Source organism: Brienomyrus brachyistius, unplaced genomic scaffold (genome assembly GCF_023856365.1).
Source record: "Brienomyrus brachyistius isolate T26 unplaced genomic scaffold, BBRACH_0.4 scaffold46, whole genome shotgun sequence".
Taxonomy (NCBI): domain Eukaryota; kingdom Metazoa; phylum Chordata; class Actinopteri; order Osteoglossiformes; family Mormyridae; genus Brienomyrus; species Brienomyrus brachyistius.
The window spans coordinates 1,640,530-1,659,002 of record NW_026042321.1 but is presented as its reverse complement, the minus strand read 5'-3'; the positions used below and the strand labels follow the sequence as shown (position 1 = coordinate 1,659,002).

Below are 18,473 nucleotides of genomic sequence, written 5' to 3'. Positions count from 1 at the left end.
GAAGTTCGTATCCTTTTCAGGGGAGCCGAGCTCCCATTAGCTCCCCCGTAATTCGAACCCTGGGTGTAAGTGCAGCTAGACTGAGCTTCCCATGAATGCCCAGGTACAAGTGTAAGCAGGATTGGAGAAGGAGCTACACAAAAACTTCTAAGAATACAAGAATCTAATATGACTATTGCAGGACCAGAAGGGCAACGTAAGAACACGGAGGGAATGTGAAGAAGCATCAGGTTTAAGGGATGGCTGAAAAAAATACAGAATGACATTGTAAATAATTGGATTTTCTGGCAAATGAATAAAGATGTATTTGTTATTTAGATAATGGCCTTTACCTCTCCCATGAGCTCTGCATGGACTTTGGAGACTCCGTAGATGGTTCGGGGGCGCTGCACGCACAGGTCAGGGGTGGGGTTCCGGGGGGAGGTGGGCCCGAATGCACCGATGGTGCTGGGGACAAAGAGGCGCAGGCTGTGTTCTACCGCAATGTCCAGGATGTTGTGCAAACCTGAGGGAGGAAGCCATCTTTGTCAAAATGCAGGATTCCACAGCTCCGGTCGGAATTCCAGTCCACATTCCTTGATTTACAGACCAAATGCTTGCAGAGAACAAAGGCCATTCAGCCAACAGAACAGGGACAGCAGGGAAACGCTCCTTACCTGTGATGTTTACAGCCCGTGCCAAAGATACATTGGCCTCTCCAACAGCACTGAGGAGGGCGCTATAGTGGACCAGCCAAGTAATTTGGTTGTTCACTGCAATCCCACGCAGGTTCTTGTCATCCAAAATTTCAGAGTAAACAAAGGGGCCTGCAGTGCACAAAAGGGATATTTGTAATAACAACTTTCAGCCACTGGCTCAAGAAATATAGAGCGTGAAAAATAAATCAGCCTTTAAAGTTTGCACAAGGTAAACTCACCACTGTGGAAAATATGACTTGGGGGATTCCTGATGTCTGACAGAATTACATTGTTTTTACCAAATCTCTTCCTGGGAAAAGATGACAAACTTCAGTCACAACTAGTAACTTCGGGCAATGACTGAAGGGTCTAAAGCATCAGAAAATCATCCAGGGTATAGAATCAGTAAAACAGTAATGTTGGAAAATGGAGTACTGACTGTCACTAATGGCCAGTGCAGTAAAAAGTCAGACAGTACTAAATAATTCTGCAACAGGATGGAAATTTTTGAGTCTAAGCTTCACGGGTCAGCAGATATAGGACAGAATGTAGAACCCTCTGGTGGAGTAACTGAGCACAAATGAATGTCTGGTTTGGGTCAGATGGTCTGAGTAGTATGTAGAAATAGGCACCTTCCTACTGTACCTAATGCGGTAAGTCTAGATCTTACAGGTTAAGCTTTTTTATGCTGGCTGTGCGATCTTAGATTGTGTTGCATATTCAGAACAACACTGCTGTTGAGGGACTGCTCCAGATTTCCCATAGCATACTGAATTGGACTGGCAACAAATTTCAAGTATAAGCTTCACAGTTCAGGAGAAATAGACAGAAATGCAAAAGATGTCGCTATAGCGCCCCCATCAGGCTCAGGGTGTCTAGATAAATGAATCATCCAGTTTTGGTTCGGATTGGTGATTATTAAGCCTGTAAAAATGTATGCTTGAATTTCATTGGCCAGCATTTTATGACTTATGACTACCATAGTATGTGTCTGACCTCATGCTTGGTCATAGTAAACATCAGCCAAATTTCATTTGGATCGGCCAAGGAGATACTGGCAGTAGGTAGTTGTAGTGCACCCTATTGACGAAATGCGGCCTGCCTTGTATGGTGTGCCGAGAATGGTGCTGGGAGGTAGGATTTCAAATTTTATTAAGGTAGGCGAAGTAATAGTCAGGTTATAGCAGTCTGCTTAAAACAGGCCAAATCAGCTCAGCAGGTTTGGCAAATTATGCAAATAAGCAAAAAATCTAAGTAGGTGGGGCTTAATATTGTTATTGGCAGGCTGGTAGGGCATGGCTGTCTATATCTGCAGAAAAAGGAATTTCAACTCTAGGACTAACAGGTCAGGAGACATCGGCTGAAACATGGGGGGACTGACTTGGGTCGAATGGTGTGAGTAGTGGGAAGGAACTGACATTTTTGTTCCAAGTCAGGTCAGTCTAGGTCTTACAGTTTAGGCTGCCCATTTCATTTTTGTGAACAAAAATAATGAAAGAGAAAAATCCTTACAAAAACAATAATGGTCCATAGCACTACGTGCTTTGGATCCTTAGTCAATTTTAAAAGTCATCGAGCAAGTCAGTAAGTTCCCCCAAGAAAGCAATAAAATGCACTAGCTGGAAGGATGCTGATGGTGCAGACAGCGATGGACATGGGCTGACTGCTGCATCCTGGGTCATGGAGGACCTACCTAGTCACCTTGCTCAGGGTTCTGACAAAAACCATCTTCTTCAACCTAAGTAAGAAAGGTAAGGGGGAATTAAGGGTGGAACCATTCCATTTCACAATCCCCGAGTATCACATGCAGCAACTTCTGCATTATCAGTTACATTTCATATCCTTATTAGTTCTGCAGTTTTTTCCCCCACAAGTTCACATCTTAACAGACGCAGCAGTCGGAAGTTAATCTAATTAACAGAACGTTAATATTCCATCCATTATCCAAACCGCTTAGTCCCCACTGGGGTCACGGAGCCTATCCCGGGAGCGGCCAGGAAACCAACACTCAGGGCCGATTTAAACAGGCCAGTTAGCACGCTTTAGTACTGTGGAAGGAAACCAGAGCCCCCGGGGGAAAACCCACGCGAACACGGGGAGAGCGCCCGAGCTTCACCCAGAAAGGTCCTAGGATCGAGCCCAGCGCTAACCACCGTGCCAGAATGTTAACGTAATTTAACGAATTAAGCAACTTGAAATCGCATAAAAATGTTTTGCGAACGACGTTTTATTTAATAACTTATTTAATAACAATTTAAGAAACTGACAAATAAGGTCGATTTAAACATGACTTGACATGGCATTCTAGTAAAAACAGTAATAAGTAAGCGCATTCTTCTTTATTGTGCAATTTTCCTCGTGTATAAATGATTTCACTAGATCGTATCTGAGTGTTTAGCACGAATACATTTTTCTTGAGTAACCTGCTCTTACCTCTGCTATGGGCTTTTCTTTGTGGGTATCTGACTGTAATTCGCCAGTTTTTATATTGCTATGCCTTTTAACCAATCAGGACGCCAAAATTGTCTTAAACGTCTCAACTTACCGGTTGATTTAAGCGCCTTATTAAACTTATTTTGGCGCGTTTTTCACGCCTTTGTGAGTGTATTCGATAGGAAGGCCATCAACCCCAAACGCCTACAGACGCAAAAAATGCACGCCTAAACACCGAAATAATTCACACGTTAATATTTCGTTATATATCACGTTTTATTTTTAAGAGACCGCCATGTATCTTCTCCTACGGGTAGCATATTCCAACGTGTCTTAATACAACCCGTGGCAAAAAGTATGGAATCACCCCTCTCATGAGATGTTCATTCAAATCTTTAAGTGTGTAGAAAAAAAAAACAAGCGCATACATGCCACAAAACTATTTTCACTCAACAATCCAAGCTTCTGGCTGTATAAAACATTTTTTAAAAAAAAAACAAAGAAAAATAACTATAGTCAATGACAGCTGTTTTAAAGATCAAACAGAGGAAAAAAATATGGAATCACACAAATCTGAGGAAAATTATATGGAATCACCAAATAAAACCACTTCTAGTACTTTGTTGCACCACCTCTGGCTTTTATAACAGCTTGAATTCTCTGAGGCATGGATTTAACTAATGACAAACAGTATACTTCATCAATCTGTCTCCAGCTTTGTCTTATTGCAGTTGCCAGATCAGCTTTGCAGGTTGGAGCCTTGTCGTGGACCATTTTATTTAATTTCCACCACAGATTTTCATTGGATTAAGGTCCGGACTATTTGCAGGCCATGCCATTGACATTATATGTCTTTCCTGTAGGAATGTTTTCACAGATTTTGCCCTATGGCACGATGCATTATCATCCTGAAAAATTATGCTACCATCACCAAACATTCTTTCAATTGATGGAATAAGAAAAGTGTCCAAAATCTCAACATAAACTTGTGCATTTATAGAAGACGTAATGACTGTCATGTCTCCCATACCTTTACCTGACATACAACCCCATATCATTAATGATTGTGGAAATTTGCATGTTTTCTTCAGGCAGTTGTCTTTATAAATTTCATTGGAACGGCACCAAACAAAAGTTCCAGCATCATCACCCTGCCCAATGCAGATTCGTGATTTATCACTGAATATAACTCTCATCCAGACATCCGCAGTCCAAGATTGTCTTTCTTTAGCCCATTGAAACCTTGTTTTTTTCTGTTTAGATGTTAATGATGGTTTTCGTTTGGCTTTTCTGTATGTAAATCCCATTTCTTTTAGGCGATATCTTACTGTCCGGTCGCAGACATGGACTCCACTTTCTGCCCATTTGTTCTTCATTTGTTTTGTTGTGCATTTTCTGTTTTTAAGGCATATTGCTTTAAGTTTTCTGTCTTAGCGATTTGATGTCTTCCTTAGTCTACTAGTACGCTTCCCTTTTACAACCTTTCCATTTGATTTGTACTTCGTCCAGATTTTAGACACAGCTGACTGGGAACAACCAACATCTTTTGCAACATTCCGTGAAGATTTACCTTCTTCAAGAAGTTTGATAATCCTCTCCTGTGATTTATTTTCTCATTGAGATCTGATGTGTTTTCAAAGTGTTCCTTAAATTTTTTTGAGCAGTGTATATATACATATACAGCTCTGGAAAAAAACCTGTTTTAAATCCTGGTTTAATCCTGGTTCTGCTGGCAGAAGGCTACACTGCAAGGCAGGCTATTCCCAGGCTCAAAGTTTATAAGACAACAGTAAAAGAACAAGGTGAAGCAGGAGACAGAGGCAATAACCAAAAACCAGCCACGTAGAGGTCAGAAGCAACTTTCTAATGCCAGAGATGACCAGGAACATATCCAGCAATGATAAGTGTTATGAAGTGCACTGATAGGACAATTTATAAATGGTAAATGGGCTGCATTTATAAAATAAGAATTTTGGTTTCAGTGTCTTGCTCAAGAACACCTTGGTGGAGTCAGGAGGAAGCAGGGCTCGAACCTGTAACCCTCCAGTTACCGAACAATAGCACTACCTCCTGCACCACCGTCTTCCCCAATTACAACACGTCCCTAGAAGCAAGACTGAAGAGCCATAAAGCCAGGAAGAAGCCCTTCATCAATGAGAGGCAGGGAAGAGCCAGGCCGCAGTATGCAAAATTAAAAACTAAAAAAATATTTTACACAGGCGCACACTTATACATTGAGAAATGAGTGAAACTGAAAAATTTCCTGTGGTCTCTTAATTTTTTCCAGAGCTGTATATAGCAGTATCATCGTTTATATTTAGCAGTCTGTATTTCAAGAAAAATAAAAAAACATTAAGAGCATCTTTATGGACTATGTTTTACTCTGTTTTACTCAATACAATGACAGACATAATGTGTAAATTCACTGTGCTTTCCTTCATGCTACAAGCCCCCTCCACAAGTCCTTCATTTGCCACACCATGGCTGTAGTAATGAGCAGTGAGCAGCTGCAAACACCTCCTTCAGGCCCCTTCCAGTTCACTCATGTGCAGGAAAACTGGCCATTCTCAAGCCCCCCAGAAGAGAATCAAATGAGGAATGAAGCACAGTGATATCTTCGATATGGAAGCTCAGGAGAAAAAAGTAAGTTGAGTTTTCATGCATTGTTCATTGTTTTTCCTTGTCTCCAAGGAGGCATTCCTTTACATGTACATATTTACGCTTCTCAGTTCATGATGACTCAGAGGTAGAGATTTCAGGTCCAAAGGGTACAAATCCAGACCAAGATTTTGTTTCAACCAACTAGTTGAGTATAGAGTCACAGTCACAGGGTACTGAACTGGTTGGTTGGTGCTGTCAACAGTACTCTCATCCTGTAGCCCTTTAATACTTGTAACCATCTCTGTTTGAAGCTTAGACACAGTGAGTCATTCATGGAAAAGTATCTAATGAAGTTAATGGTCAGTGACATGTAAACTACCGATGAATCAAATTAGTAGTACATTTGATTTTAATGGACTGTTCGATTGTTAATATACTTAACATTTTCTACAGTTTTGGAATATAGCATACTGCCAAAACAAAGTATATTATACCCTACAAAAATGACAGAACATAAACACTGATCTAGAGAGCACAGTCCAACCTTGTTTGTATGTTCTGTCATATTATAATTCCTGAATTATGACACTGAACAGGACATGGTTATTCACTCTGTAAAAGAGAGCCGACAGAACAGAGCAAATACTTTATATTTTGTTGGATCAGATTACTTTTTAATTATGGTTGACCTTTGTTTTGTTGAGATTTGGTTTGCCATCAATTTAACTGCCATCAGTGTCTGACATTAATTTCATCTTGCTTTATTCGTTTTAAATCAGAGAGACCTGTTTTATACAAGCTACCACCTTCATGACAAAGTGAGATTCACCAGCTCCAGGAGGTCATCTCTCCGACTTCCTACCAGGCCAGCTCCATCTCCCAGGGGGTCTCAGGCCTTACTGTGCAAGGGGCAGCTGGGAGATGGTCATGGAAATATGGTGGTTGATGGTGATCTGCTGTCGTGTCTGACAAAGTAGCATCCCGGCAATGGCCCTTCTGAACCTGAAAAACTCAGAACATTAAAGTAGCTCAATCAGTGCCAGAATGAGGCCTGTTCCATCTGTGAATGGAACGATACAAGATACAGTATGTAAGTAAAATAATGAATCTTTGTCACATCATTGCATATTTGAGTGTTTTGCATCACATTGTTCTGGCTAGTTATAGCTCATGTTCAGAGAAAGGGAATAAGCAGGACTTACTTTTTGTTGGCAATCACATATATGCAAGGGTTATAGAAGGTTGATGATTTGGCAAAAAGAGGTGCGATGATCGCCATGGTAGCGGGTATTGTTCTGGGGTCACCGAAGGATGCCCAAAGGCACACGATGGTGTATGGCGACCAGGCCACAAGAAACATCAGAATCATCACTATGGACATCTGATGATAGCAATAGAGAGTAAATGGGACAGTATACTGGGTTTCTCCGTCAAGTAGGATAACTAAGAAACAGCCTCATTAAGCTTGATTGTGTGGCATTTATTGTCCATTTAAACTCTCATTCAAATTACAAATTGAAAGCAAGTTACTCTCAACAGACTGGAAACTTTGCTAATACAGCAAACCCCCTGTATTCGCAGTTTACCATGGTCCGAGAAAATAAAATTTTCTCATTGCTCTATCATCTCTTGAGAATCTCTTTCATTTCAGAAAGTTCAGTACTGTATAATGATGAACAATGTACTTTATTGATACTGTTTCTAATGTTGGCAATGTATTATTATACATAATTTCTCAATTACCATATGTAAGTACCAATCTTGGGAAGCAGCTAACTAACATTAGCGACGCTACTAACTTTTTTCAGTAGCACAGCTATTTCAAAAATAGCTTTTCCAAGTAGTTAACTTTTTTTTTACAAATAGCGATGAACCATGGTAAAACGCTACATCGTTAAAAAATACTACATCGTCGACTTGCGACCTTTGCAACATGATCGATTGACTTTTCGACTGTTCTGAGACCACAAATATGTGGCCACGACTACAGCGCTTCTGGCAGCGAGAGAGTTGCCCCACATGACTGTATGACATTTTCCGCAAGCATCCCCATAAAACGCTCATTCATTCATTCATCTCGTGTTCAGGCGACTGTTTGCAGTGGTCACAGTAGAGCATACATTTGTGTTTCAGCAGTATAAAATGGTGATAAAAAGGTTTTAACAATAATGAACTAAGAAAATGGTGAGAAAAAGGTTAAAAATACTAAACAATATGGCTTAAAGATTATATAATTTTATTATAGAGTACACTATACATATGATAATATTTGCATGTACAATAAAGGGCCAACAGATCGAGGTCGTAAGTAAATTTCTTTTTTATAATTTGTATTAATACTTCAATAATGACCTGCATTATTTTTCCTATATTTACAAAGACTTTTCAGCTACCAGGTGTTTTTGATTGGTGTTCTTTGCTTGAATACTTGGGGATAGATGTTATCTATCCATCCATCCATTATCCAAACCGCTTATCCTACTGGGTCGGGGGGGTCCAGAGCCTATCCCGGAAGCAATGGGCATGAGGCAGGGAACAACCCAGGATGGGGGGCCAGGACATCACAGGGGATGGATGTTAAAGGCTTGAAAAATATTTCACGGCAAACAATGTTTTAGACACTTTCATTAAAATGCACAAGGACACTCTGGTTCTTGGACAGATTTTTAAAATCTCTTTTTTTTTTGTAACACTTCTAATTTTCACACAGTAATTCTGAAGTACTCTTGGTTTACACTAAATACAAAAACATTTTTGAAACCTTATTGTGATTTGATATTATATTGTTAAAAAATATAGGTTCATTTCAACTTTTAACATCATGTTTCATATTTTTTAGTTAAGTTCATTTAAGAGCATCCTACAGCACCAATATTAAGTATTACCGGATGAAATAGCTTTGATGCACTTATCTAGTTTTTCTCTGTAGCTTGTGGTATAACTAATTAGTATATTAAAATAGTAGCTTGGCTGTAGACACTCTACTGTCAGACTTAGTAATATAATGACAACAATGTGGACTGGCTGGGGGGCTCTGTGGACTGGTTTGAGAAACTGGTTTGTGAACTAGTCACAAGATTTGTACCAGAAACCTTCAGCTAGGCAGAGAGGCCTAACCTTCAGTGTCATACCAAACTTGGAAGTTCTAAGACACTTGTTTTGTGTACAAGTGAATTATGACGGAGAGTTTTGACTTATATCATGAACCAGATAAGAACCATCCATCCATCCATCCATCCATCCATCCATTCATCCATCCAATTTCCCCAGATAAGAACCATTTGTTTTGAAAACATCTCTATTATAAATTTGATCTTTAAAGCGGTATAATAATGTGCCTCACATCCATCTTGGGGGCAGCATTGTGGTGCAGTGGTTAGCACTGTTGCCTCACACCTCTGGGACCCGCGTTCGAGTCTCCGCCTGGGTCACATGTGTGCGGGGTTTGCATGTTCTCCCCATGTCGTGGTGGGGTTTCTTCCGGGTACTCTGGTTTCCCCCTACAGTCCAAAGACATGCTGAGGCTAACTGGACTTGCTAAATTGCCTGTAGGAATGTGAATGATGTGTGAGTGTGCCCTGCGATGGGCTGGCCCCCCATCCTGGGTTGTTCCCTGCCTCATGCCCATTGCTTCCGGGATAGTCTCCGGACTCCCCGCGACCCAGTAGGATAAGCAGTTTGGAAAATGGATGGATGGATGGACATCCAGCTTGTAGCACTGTCTTGTGCAATATGCTGTTTTGCCCCAAGTTCCAGGTCTCCAAAACCGTGACTCAGATAAGCACAGTGGTACAAAGACAGACTTAATTCGTTTCAGAAGGCTGGCTGCGTTGGCATTTGGTTGAGTTCCAAGTGGAATTTCCCAATAAAAATAATGCAAATTAATTTAATCCATTTTAGACCCCAAAATGATTGCCTATCAAAACTACCTACTAACTGCCTACCTAACTAATTATAAAAAGCATTAACCATCAATATAAAATGAATAAGCACATGAAAAAGCGCACATACAAAAGCATTAAAGATTAAATAAATGACAATCCCACACTCTGAAACAAGAGCAGACACACTGTACATGCACCACCTTCAAGTCTCACTATCATTTCCTTTTTAAGTTCTACAGTCACTCCTACTGCTTTCCTCTTTGGTTTACTGATTGCTGTTCACTTTCATAGGGGGCATGATTACTTTATCCCTAAATGCACTGTAGGTAAAGCACAAAAAATATTCACATCAAACCGAGGAACACAGCTTTCACATGTTGAACTCGGTCAAGAGGTACAGTACAGTGAGACTGACAGCAATTAATGGGCATCAGCATCCCAGTAGGACCGTTTGACTTTGTCTCAGCCCATCAGAGACGCTTCTCTACTGATACAAGTTTTAGCAGGCCTGTTTTGTTTTGTCGTGTTCTGAGTTTCCGGTTAAATTTATCTCGACAGAACCGTTCGAGGTCCGTATTGGTAGAGTTGAACGTGTCTCAACTCATACAAGTTTTAGCAGGAACGGTCAAGTTCCAAGATTTAGGCCCATTCAATGTCTGAGTTGGTTGAATTAAGAGGAGTTCCAAGGTTATACTGTAATTGGAAGATGGAAAGGTGGATAATATGGTGAATTTTCAGATATGTCATCTGAGTAAAAGGATATTTTGAGACGAATGGGCACTGCTGATGCTGACTTACCTTGGTGACGTCTACCTGGTCAGACCAGTCAAGGTTGGTGACATCCAAGTGGTTGCTGGAAATGTATCGCTTCATGGATACAGAAACATTGTAGTAACAGTATAACATGGCCAACAGGGGAATGAGGAAATTCACAAGTACTACAGCCATGGTGTAGGAAACAAAAGACCTGCAAAGGGAGTATAAGCACAATATGTAATAATACTGCATTATGAAACAACTCAACAAAATGTAACAAATTTTCACTTCATTATGTAACAGCACCTGCATGTTATAATCTGCCGCAATTTGTAATAGACAGCTTGAATGCAATATGAGTTTCCAAGTGTCGTAATAAATTATTACATATTGTGGTGGGTATTACAAAATTCGGAAGTTGCACTTCTTAATGAAGAAAATGTAATACTGTGCATCATGTAATAAACAACCTAAGCGAATGACACTTTGTCGTTGTTAATACTTAATGCATTGTTACAGGGGACATTAACTGTAAAGGAACTGTGACAGAAAACACAGTGAATTTCTTACACATTATACCCATAATTTTGTTGAGTAAAACAAAAGCATCTGATTTGACTCTTCGAATGCACAGCGCTTAATTTGGCTTATGATATAGCTATTTTAATAATGAATCATACCAAGAGAATACTTGAAAAGTTAACTTTCAGTAATGGTACGTACCAAAATAAAAGTCCTATACGCTTACCTACCTTTTCTTGTGGTACATGAAATAACAGGCTGCGCAGCCTAAAGTGTTTATTTTAGTTTGAACAGCAGGGTGGAGAATGTTGGTATGGGGTGACAAACACTCACGAGTCATTGTTCCTCCAGTTGATGGTGCAGGTGGCCCCGGTGGGATCTGGGGCGTAGCTCGCCCAGCCCACCACGGGCATGGAGGCCCAGAAGAGGGCGTTGGTCCAGGCAGCTAGAATCATTAAGGTATAGGAGCATGTGTTCATCTTCTGTCCTTTAGGGAGAAAGTAGCAAACATGAGATGCAATAATTTGCCATCATCAAATGCACAGAATACCTATTTAGGGTACAGTTCAAATAATCTATGAGGGTATGAGCTGGTCAATTAAGAAAAGGTAAAAGTTAACAAAGGTGACAGTCACTATGTGATGCCCTGGTGTTTCCTTCATTTACATATTTCACTGTAATCCTTATTTCATTTTTTTTATGTAGCTATCTTGGTGCTTCAATCGCTCTACTTCCCAAAGTTAACATAAAATGTATAAGTCGATATTCAATATATTATGGGATGCAAATCTTCGGTCGTCTAATTATACAACTCTGAAATAAATTAAGAGTCCACAGCAAAACTTTCAGGGCCCTATTTTCTACTGGTGCAAAGAACGATGCAAAGTGGTTTTGCTGGTTTTGTACCAGTACATTACTCATTTTTACGCCATGTGCACATACGGAGCCCCATAGATGTTATCAAAGAAAAAAATATGATCTTGTAGTAATTTATGCTCTTGAGTTACTAACCCATCTTATCTGGCTAGCTACCTGAGGCTAATGCTGCGTGCATAGAAAACATGACAGGATAAAGAAAGTAATTTTCTCTCAATGACAAATATAGACACATTAAAGCTCATGATAAACTGCCGGAAACAAGCCAACGAGAAGCAGCTGAGGAACTACAATAACCTATATTTTACATACAATACTGTATTGTATTATACCGTATTTGAATTATACTAAAGTAATTTACTTTATGCAGTACTGTAATTTTAAAGGCATTGGAAACAGCTGTATTGTATTTTGAAAATAAATAAAATAAAATTTAGTAAGTAATAAATAGTGACATTCTGTGTTTTATTATCGTATATTCATGTAATAAATATATGAATGTAAATTAGATGGTGATTTGCCTGAGACTTAAAGAAAAATAAATAAATATATATATATATATATATATATATATAGTGATCAATTTCACCCAGACAGATATGATCACTACAAGCGATTACCACTGTATTTATGTAAGTCAGGTGGAACATTACAATAAAACCCTCAGAAGGTCACAGCATTCTTTCTGGCATGTTGTACGTTGCGTAACATTGCCATGCATGATGGATGTTTGTTTGGACATAAATGAGGACACATTAGAGGACTTTAGTAGGTGTGATGCTGAACTGCATGTGCTGATGCCAACAAAGGGGAGTACACTGACAGCAGTGCGGGCAAGGAGGGATCAGCTGGCAGAAGAGCTGAATGTCCGTAGCCTGGTAAGGAATCTAAATTGTGACAGTAGAGAAATAACAGTCCTATTGCCTTTTATTTGAACATTTTAAAACACCTGTCAGGTTGTGTTTTGTTTGAATGAAGATTGCACTTTTATTTATATTTTGCGAACTGCAGACCAAAAATTAAAATAAAAAAACACACAGGGATAATTAAGTCCCTGTTCCCAGCTGCTGTGCTCATTCAGCAGCGAGCTTCTGTTTTCCCCGCCTTCTGACATCATTATACCGCTTTCAATGATGCCAGAAAACAAGGACACACTCGCTGCCCCCTCATCCCACACCTGCTTCACCTTAAAAGCCTTAGGTGGAGCAGTGGTGCTCCCGGAGATGGTGCTTGTTTATTTTCACTTCATGCACCAGCAAATGCATTTCCTCGGGTGAAACGCAATCTGGGTTGCTAGGCAAATGCGCCGCTGTAATAGCAATCCGCTGTAGATGATGCGCCACTGCCTTTTAAAGTTGAGGTGATGCACCATTCTGATTGGTTGATTGCATGTTATACCCAAAACACACCTCTGAAAAATGAAGAGAGTTCAGGACAACCTTGGAATGGAATTGGACAATGGAATTGGACACGCCCATAAATGTTAGTTACGCTTTGCACTTTACACTTTGCGTTTAGATTGTCAAAATAGAGTCCTCAGTCGCTCTCATTTCTTGGTTTATACACTGAACAAAAATATAAACGCAACACTTTTGTTTTTGCTCCCATTTTTCATGAGATGGACTTAAAGATCTACAATTCATTCCAGATACACAATATTACCATTTCTCTCAAACATTTCTCACAAATCAGTCTAAATGTGTGATAGTGAGCACTTCTGCTTTGCTGAGATAATCCATCCCACCTCACAGGTGTGCCACATCAAGATGCTGATCTGACATCATGGGTAGTGCACAGGTGTACCTTATACTGCCCACAATAAAAGGCCACCCTGGAATGTGCAGTTTTGTCTCACAGCAAAATGCCACAGATGCCACAAGCATTGAGGGAGCGTGCAATTGGCATGCTGACAGCAGGAATGTCAACCAGATCTGTTGCTCGTGCATTGAATGTTCATTTCTCAACCATAAGCCGTCTCCAAAGGCGTTTCAGAGAATATGGCAGTACATCCAACCGGCCTCACAACCGCAGACCACGTGTAACCACACCAGCCCAGGACCTCCACATCCAGCAGGTTCACCTCCAAGATCGTCTGAGACCAGCCACTCAGACAGATAATGCATGGCCCCATGTTGCAAGGATCTGTACACAGTTCTTGGAAGCTGAAAATGTCCCAGTTCTTGCATGGACATGTCACCCGTTGAGCATGTTTGGGATGTGCTTGACCGGCGTATATGACAGCGTGTACCAGTTCCCACTAATATCCAACAACTTCGCACAGCCATTGAAGAGGAGTGGACCAACATTCCACAGGCCACAATTGACAATCTGATAAACTCTATGCGAAGAAGATGTGTTGCATTGCATGAGGCAAATGGTGGTCACACCAGATACTGACCGGTTCTGAGTCCCCAGACCCCCAATAAAGCAAAAAACTGCACATTCCAGGGTGGCCTTTTATTGTGGGCAGTATAAGGTACACCTGTGCACTACCCATGATGTCAGATCAGCATCTTGATGTGGCACACCTGTGAGGTGGGATGGATTATCTCAGCAAAGCAGAAGTGCTCACTATCACACATTTAGACTGATTTGTGAGGAATGTTTGAGAGAAATGGTAATATTGTGTATCTGGAATGAATTGTAGGTCTTTAAGTCCATCTCATGAAAAATGGGAGCAGAAACAAGAGTGTTGCGTTTATATTTTTGTTCAGTATAGGTATGTTGCTGAGTGAGATATAAATTTTTTTTGCGCCTGGCTCTTCCCTTCTTTGCATTGATGAAGGGCTTCTTCCGTGCTTCATGGGCCTTCAGTCCAATTATGAATTGTCCTATGCGTGCATTAAACGCCCTTTAATGTTCCCCATTCTTTTTGAAAGTCAATTGAGGTCGTCCTCTGATTTATGAGACACTGCCGGATAAGCTGACAGTCGTCTCTGGCATTAGAAAGTTGCCTCTGCCCTCTACCTGGCTGATTTCTGGTTACTGTCAGTGTCTCCTGCTTCACCTTGTTCTTGAGTGCTGCTGTCTTAGAAACTCTGAGCCTGGAAACAACCTGCCTGATGGTGCAGCCATCAGAACCGGGACTAAATCAGGAGTTAAAAATGCAAATCTTAAAAAAAATATAGTGTGGTCTCTTAATTTTTTCTAGAGCTATACATAAAAACTGGCTGCAAACAACAACTGCCCGTCTGTTTGGCTATTTACACCAATCCTCCAACAAAGTTTGTGCCCCCTGGCTCCAGGAAAAATATCAACACTGTCAAACAAACATAAAAGGCATAATAATAATAATAATATCATTGTCTCTTGACACTTGAGTGCAAATAGAAACTGCTGTATTTTAATCTAATGTAATTTATTGTAATTAATGAAGATCAACTGATAGTTACATACTTCAAAGGAAACGTACTGCTTAATGTGTCTGGTCTTTCTTCTGGCATGTGGCGTGTGGGAGAGCATTTGAGTACCTATATCTGCTCTGCAGATGGTGAGATATCGGTCGATGGCCACCACTGTGAGGAGTCCGATGCTGGCCATACCAAAGAAGATGTTCAAAGCTGCGTAGACCTGTGGTGGCAACGTTCATCAGCTGGTAAGAGGGAAGTGCCTTGCACTACTGCCTTCAACGTAACACGATGGCTGCAATCATCGATGATGCCATCCAAGGACAGCAAAAGAGCAACCGGGTAAACTACTAATCAATACAAGGTCTGCATTCTAAAGCATTAATTAAAAAAATAATACAAATAAAAACAATTTACTGGGGAGAACATGCAAACTCCACACACATGTAACCCAGGCGGAGACTCAAACCTGGGTCCTAGAGGTGTGAGGCAACAGTGCTAACCACTGCAGCACCATTCCATCATCACATCAAAGTTTTACAATAAATACAAGATAGTTTCATTTTGCTAAAAAATCCCAATTTTGTCATTCACAGCCCATAGCAGCCCATATCTGGGATTCTTCAGCCAAGACAGGTTCTGCAATCTAGATTTCTGACCGTACGAATAGGTATGGCTATACAGCTATCTATACAGCTGGAACACCTGGCAGCCAGTGAAACCGAACTTCCAGCTGCCGTGGAGGTCTGAAGCAGCTGACATGGGGTAGCCAATGGCAGCAACGCCGATGTCAGTGAAGGCCAGGTTGATGATGATGGTGTTCGTCGCATTGCGCAGCTCCTTGAACTTGACAAACATGAGTAGGACCACAATGTTGCTTGCGATGCTGATTACCCCTGCAAGAGAGGGGTAAAACATTACTGTGTATTAATCTAAATATATATTAATACACACATACTGTGTTTTTTCTTACTCGGAATATGTTTCTCCAAATAAAAAGGTTTCTGTCATTATTGTAGAAATATTGTATACAATATTGCAGTATTAAATAGATCTTTTTGTGGTCATTTTCAATTGAATAAAGAACTTTTAAAAGCTCCAGTGCACGGTCTGAGGATGTGAATTTATAAGCTTCCATGTTCCAGAACAAAAGCATCATTGTAGCGAATCCAGCACCTTAATCGGCTCTGAATCCTGGTCAGAAGAGTGCAGTTTAAACCACAAATGCATCCTTTGTAGCCATGACACTGATTAGTTCTCTTGTGAAAGTGTTTGAGTTTTGGAAGAACTGCATATGCAGGTTTGGCATAAAGCCTTTTTAAATCACATTTTTAATTATCTTATTTTGTTATGGAGCTGCAGATTATTGATCCTGCTATCATATGTGCCCTTGAGAGGTAAGGTGGGCTATCCCACATTTCTGACCCCTGCCCCCTTTTTATAGAATATTTTCAATTGGATAAGTTGTTATTATCTAAGTCATACCTCTGTGCTACCTATGATATATATCAGTTGTAGGCTATAGGCACACAGATTTTTTGACAAAATTTCAACTTTGGAGCTCATTTTCTCAAAACTTTTGTGGAAAAAAAAGTTTTTGTGGGATAGCCCACTTCACCTCTTAAGGACACATACGATTTAGAATTTTTTTAAATAACATGAAATATGCTAAGAAGATAAGCTGTTAACTGGTAATATCGAAAAGATGTAAAGACGGAGATTACATCGCACTACAGACAGGACGTGTAGGTCATTTGCAAACACATGCAACATGAAAAAAACAAGCTTATACACACTAATTGATTTCATTCTTCTCTGTAAGATTTCCAAAGAGACTGGTCTTCCAGTAGGAAACTTTCAGTTTTGAAAGCATATTTAAGTTTATAATTAATTAATTATAATTAAGTTTAAAAAGCACTACAAATCTCTACAGAGACTTTAAAGGGATCATTTAAGATTGAGAATCACACGATATAAATTTAGGGTTTCAAGCTACATCAAAATGGTAGCACCTCTGGACTTGCTGAACAACTTTCCGCTTTCATGATACCTGATACAAGCTGACACTCGTAATTTAATGTCTTCAATTATGACTCATTAAAAATCCGCACCTTTTTAAGTTGGAACAGCAAATCCAGCAGTAGTTACACAACCACATAGAAACATAAGAAATTTACAAATGAGAGGAGGCCATTCGGCCCATTAAGCACGTTTGGGGAGAACTTAACTAATAGCTCAGATTTGTTAAAATCTTATTTAGCTCTGATTTAAAGGAACCCAGTGTTTTAGCTTGCGCTACACTAACAAGAATACTATGCCATACTCTAACTAAACGCTATGTAAAGAAGTGCTTCTATAAATTCATTTTAAAATGTTCTCCCACTAATTTCCACCGACTGTATGGCCACGAGTATTTAAACTAATACTGAAATAGCCATTTGGCTGAACAGCATCCAGACCTGTTAGAATCTTGTATACCTGGATCATGTCCCCCCTCAGTCTCCTTTGCTCAAGGCTAAACAGATCCAGCCCAGCTAACCTCACCTCATAAGGAAAATAAAGGGTTTGAACCTCCACAGCATATCAGACATGTAGCCACCTACCTATAGTTGCCTACCCAGAAACAGGATATTTATGTTTCCAGTGCTCTGGATGCTCCTTTTAATGCGTCACCATAACAAACACAGCGACTTTACCTGCCATGATTAAGTATCCAGCCACAATGTTGTGCTCCATCTGAGAAAATGCAGAGTGTCCCTCGCCTACGTCTCCATCTCCTGTGTGGTTAGACATCTCCCTCCTTTCTCCCAGATGACCTGGACTGAAGTAATGGGAGGAGGTCCCTGCCTTGGTCCCTGTAATACTCCCAGCAACAGTCCATGCGAGGCGACCCTGCAGTGAAGCTCTCTGTTCAGAAAGATTTAAAGGGCTGGCAGCTTATTTCTTTTTTTTTGGAGGATAGGGGGCTGGTGTGTGAATGAAGGATTAGTCTTTTTCTGCCTTTTTCCCTCCAGAATCCTTGACAAAAGGGGACGCCTGTTCCCCGAGTCCCTGGGAAGGATCAGAGGAGATTATTTGTCACATGAACGCAGGAAGTACAGCTGCTGCTTGCTGCCCTGAGCGAATGTGTTCCCTCAAAAAAGGGCTGAGGAGATCCCTCTCTGTCAGGGCACAGTGCTCCCCCTGCACCTTCCCATCCCCTCCAGCGCCTGGAATCTGCGCTTTCCCACAGAGGTTTGTCATTGTTCTTTATCCCTGTTTATGCAAGGAAATGGAATTCTGGGAAAGAATGTCTTGAAAGGAGCCTGCAAAGAAAATGCCATCAAATGGCCTTACTAATAAAGCCCAAATTACTTAAAAAACATATTAAGAATATG

General features: G+C 40.5%; 1 protein-coding gene and 1 long non-coding RNA gene across 2 annotated transcripts in view; one reads left to right on the top strand and one right to left on the bottom strand.

The window, feature by feature from the left end:
- Positions 1–18,473, top strand: part of LOC125723207 (uncharacterized) — a 136,432-nt gene that overhangs the window by 100,072 nt on the left and 17,887 nt on the right. The gene's annotated exons all lie outside the window — the stretch shown is intronic.
- LOC125723178 (visual pigment-like receptor peropsin) lies at positions 6,578–18,145 on the bottom strand. The gene is made up of 7 exons (XM_048999588.1): positions 17,793–18,145; positions 15,802–15,992; positions 15,220–15,319; positions 11,207–11,360; positions 10,394–10,562; positions 6,914–7,092; positions 6,578–6,713 (listed from the first exon to the last, which is right to left on the bottom strand). The coding sequence occupies exons 1-7, from the start codon at positions 17,887–17,889 to the stop codon at positions 6,608–6,610; spliced, it is 996 nt and encodes a 331-aa protein (XP_048855545.1). The 5' UTR covers positions 17,890–18,145; the 3' UTR covers positions 6,578–6,607.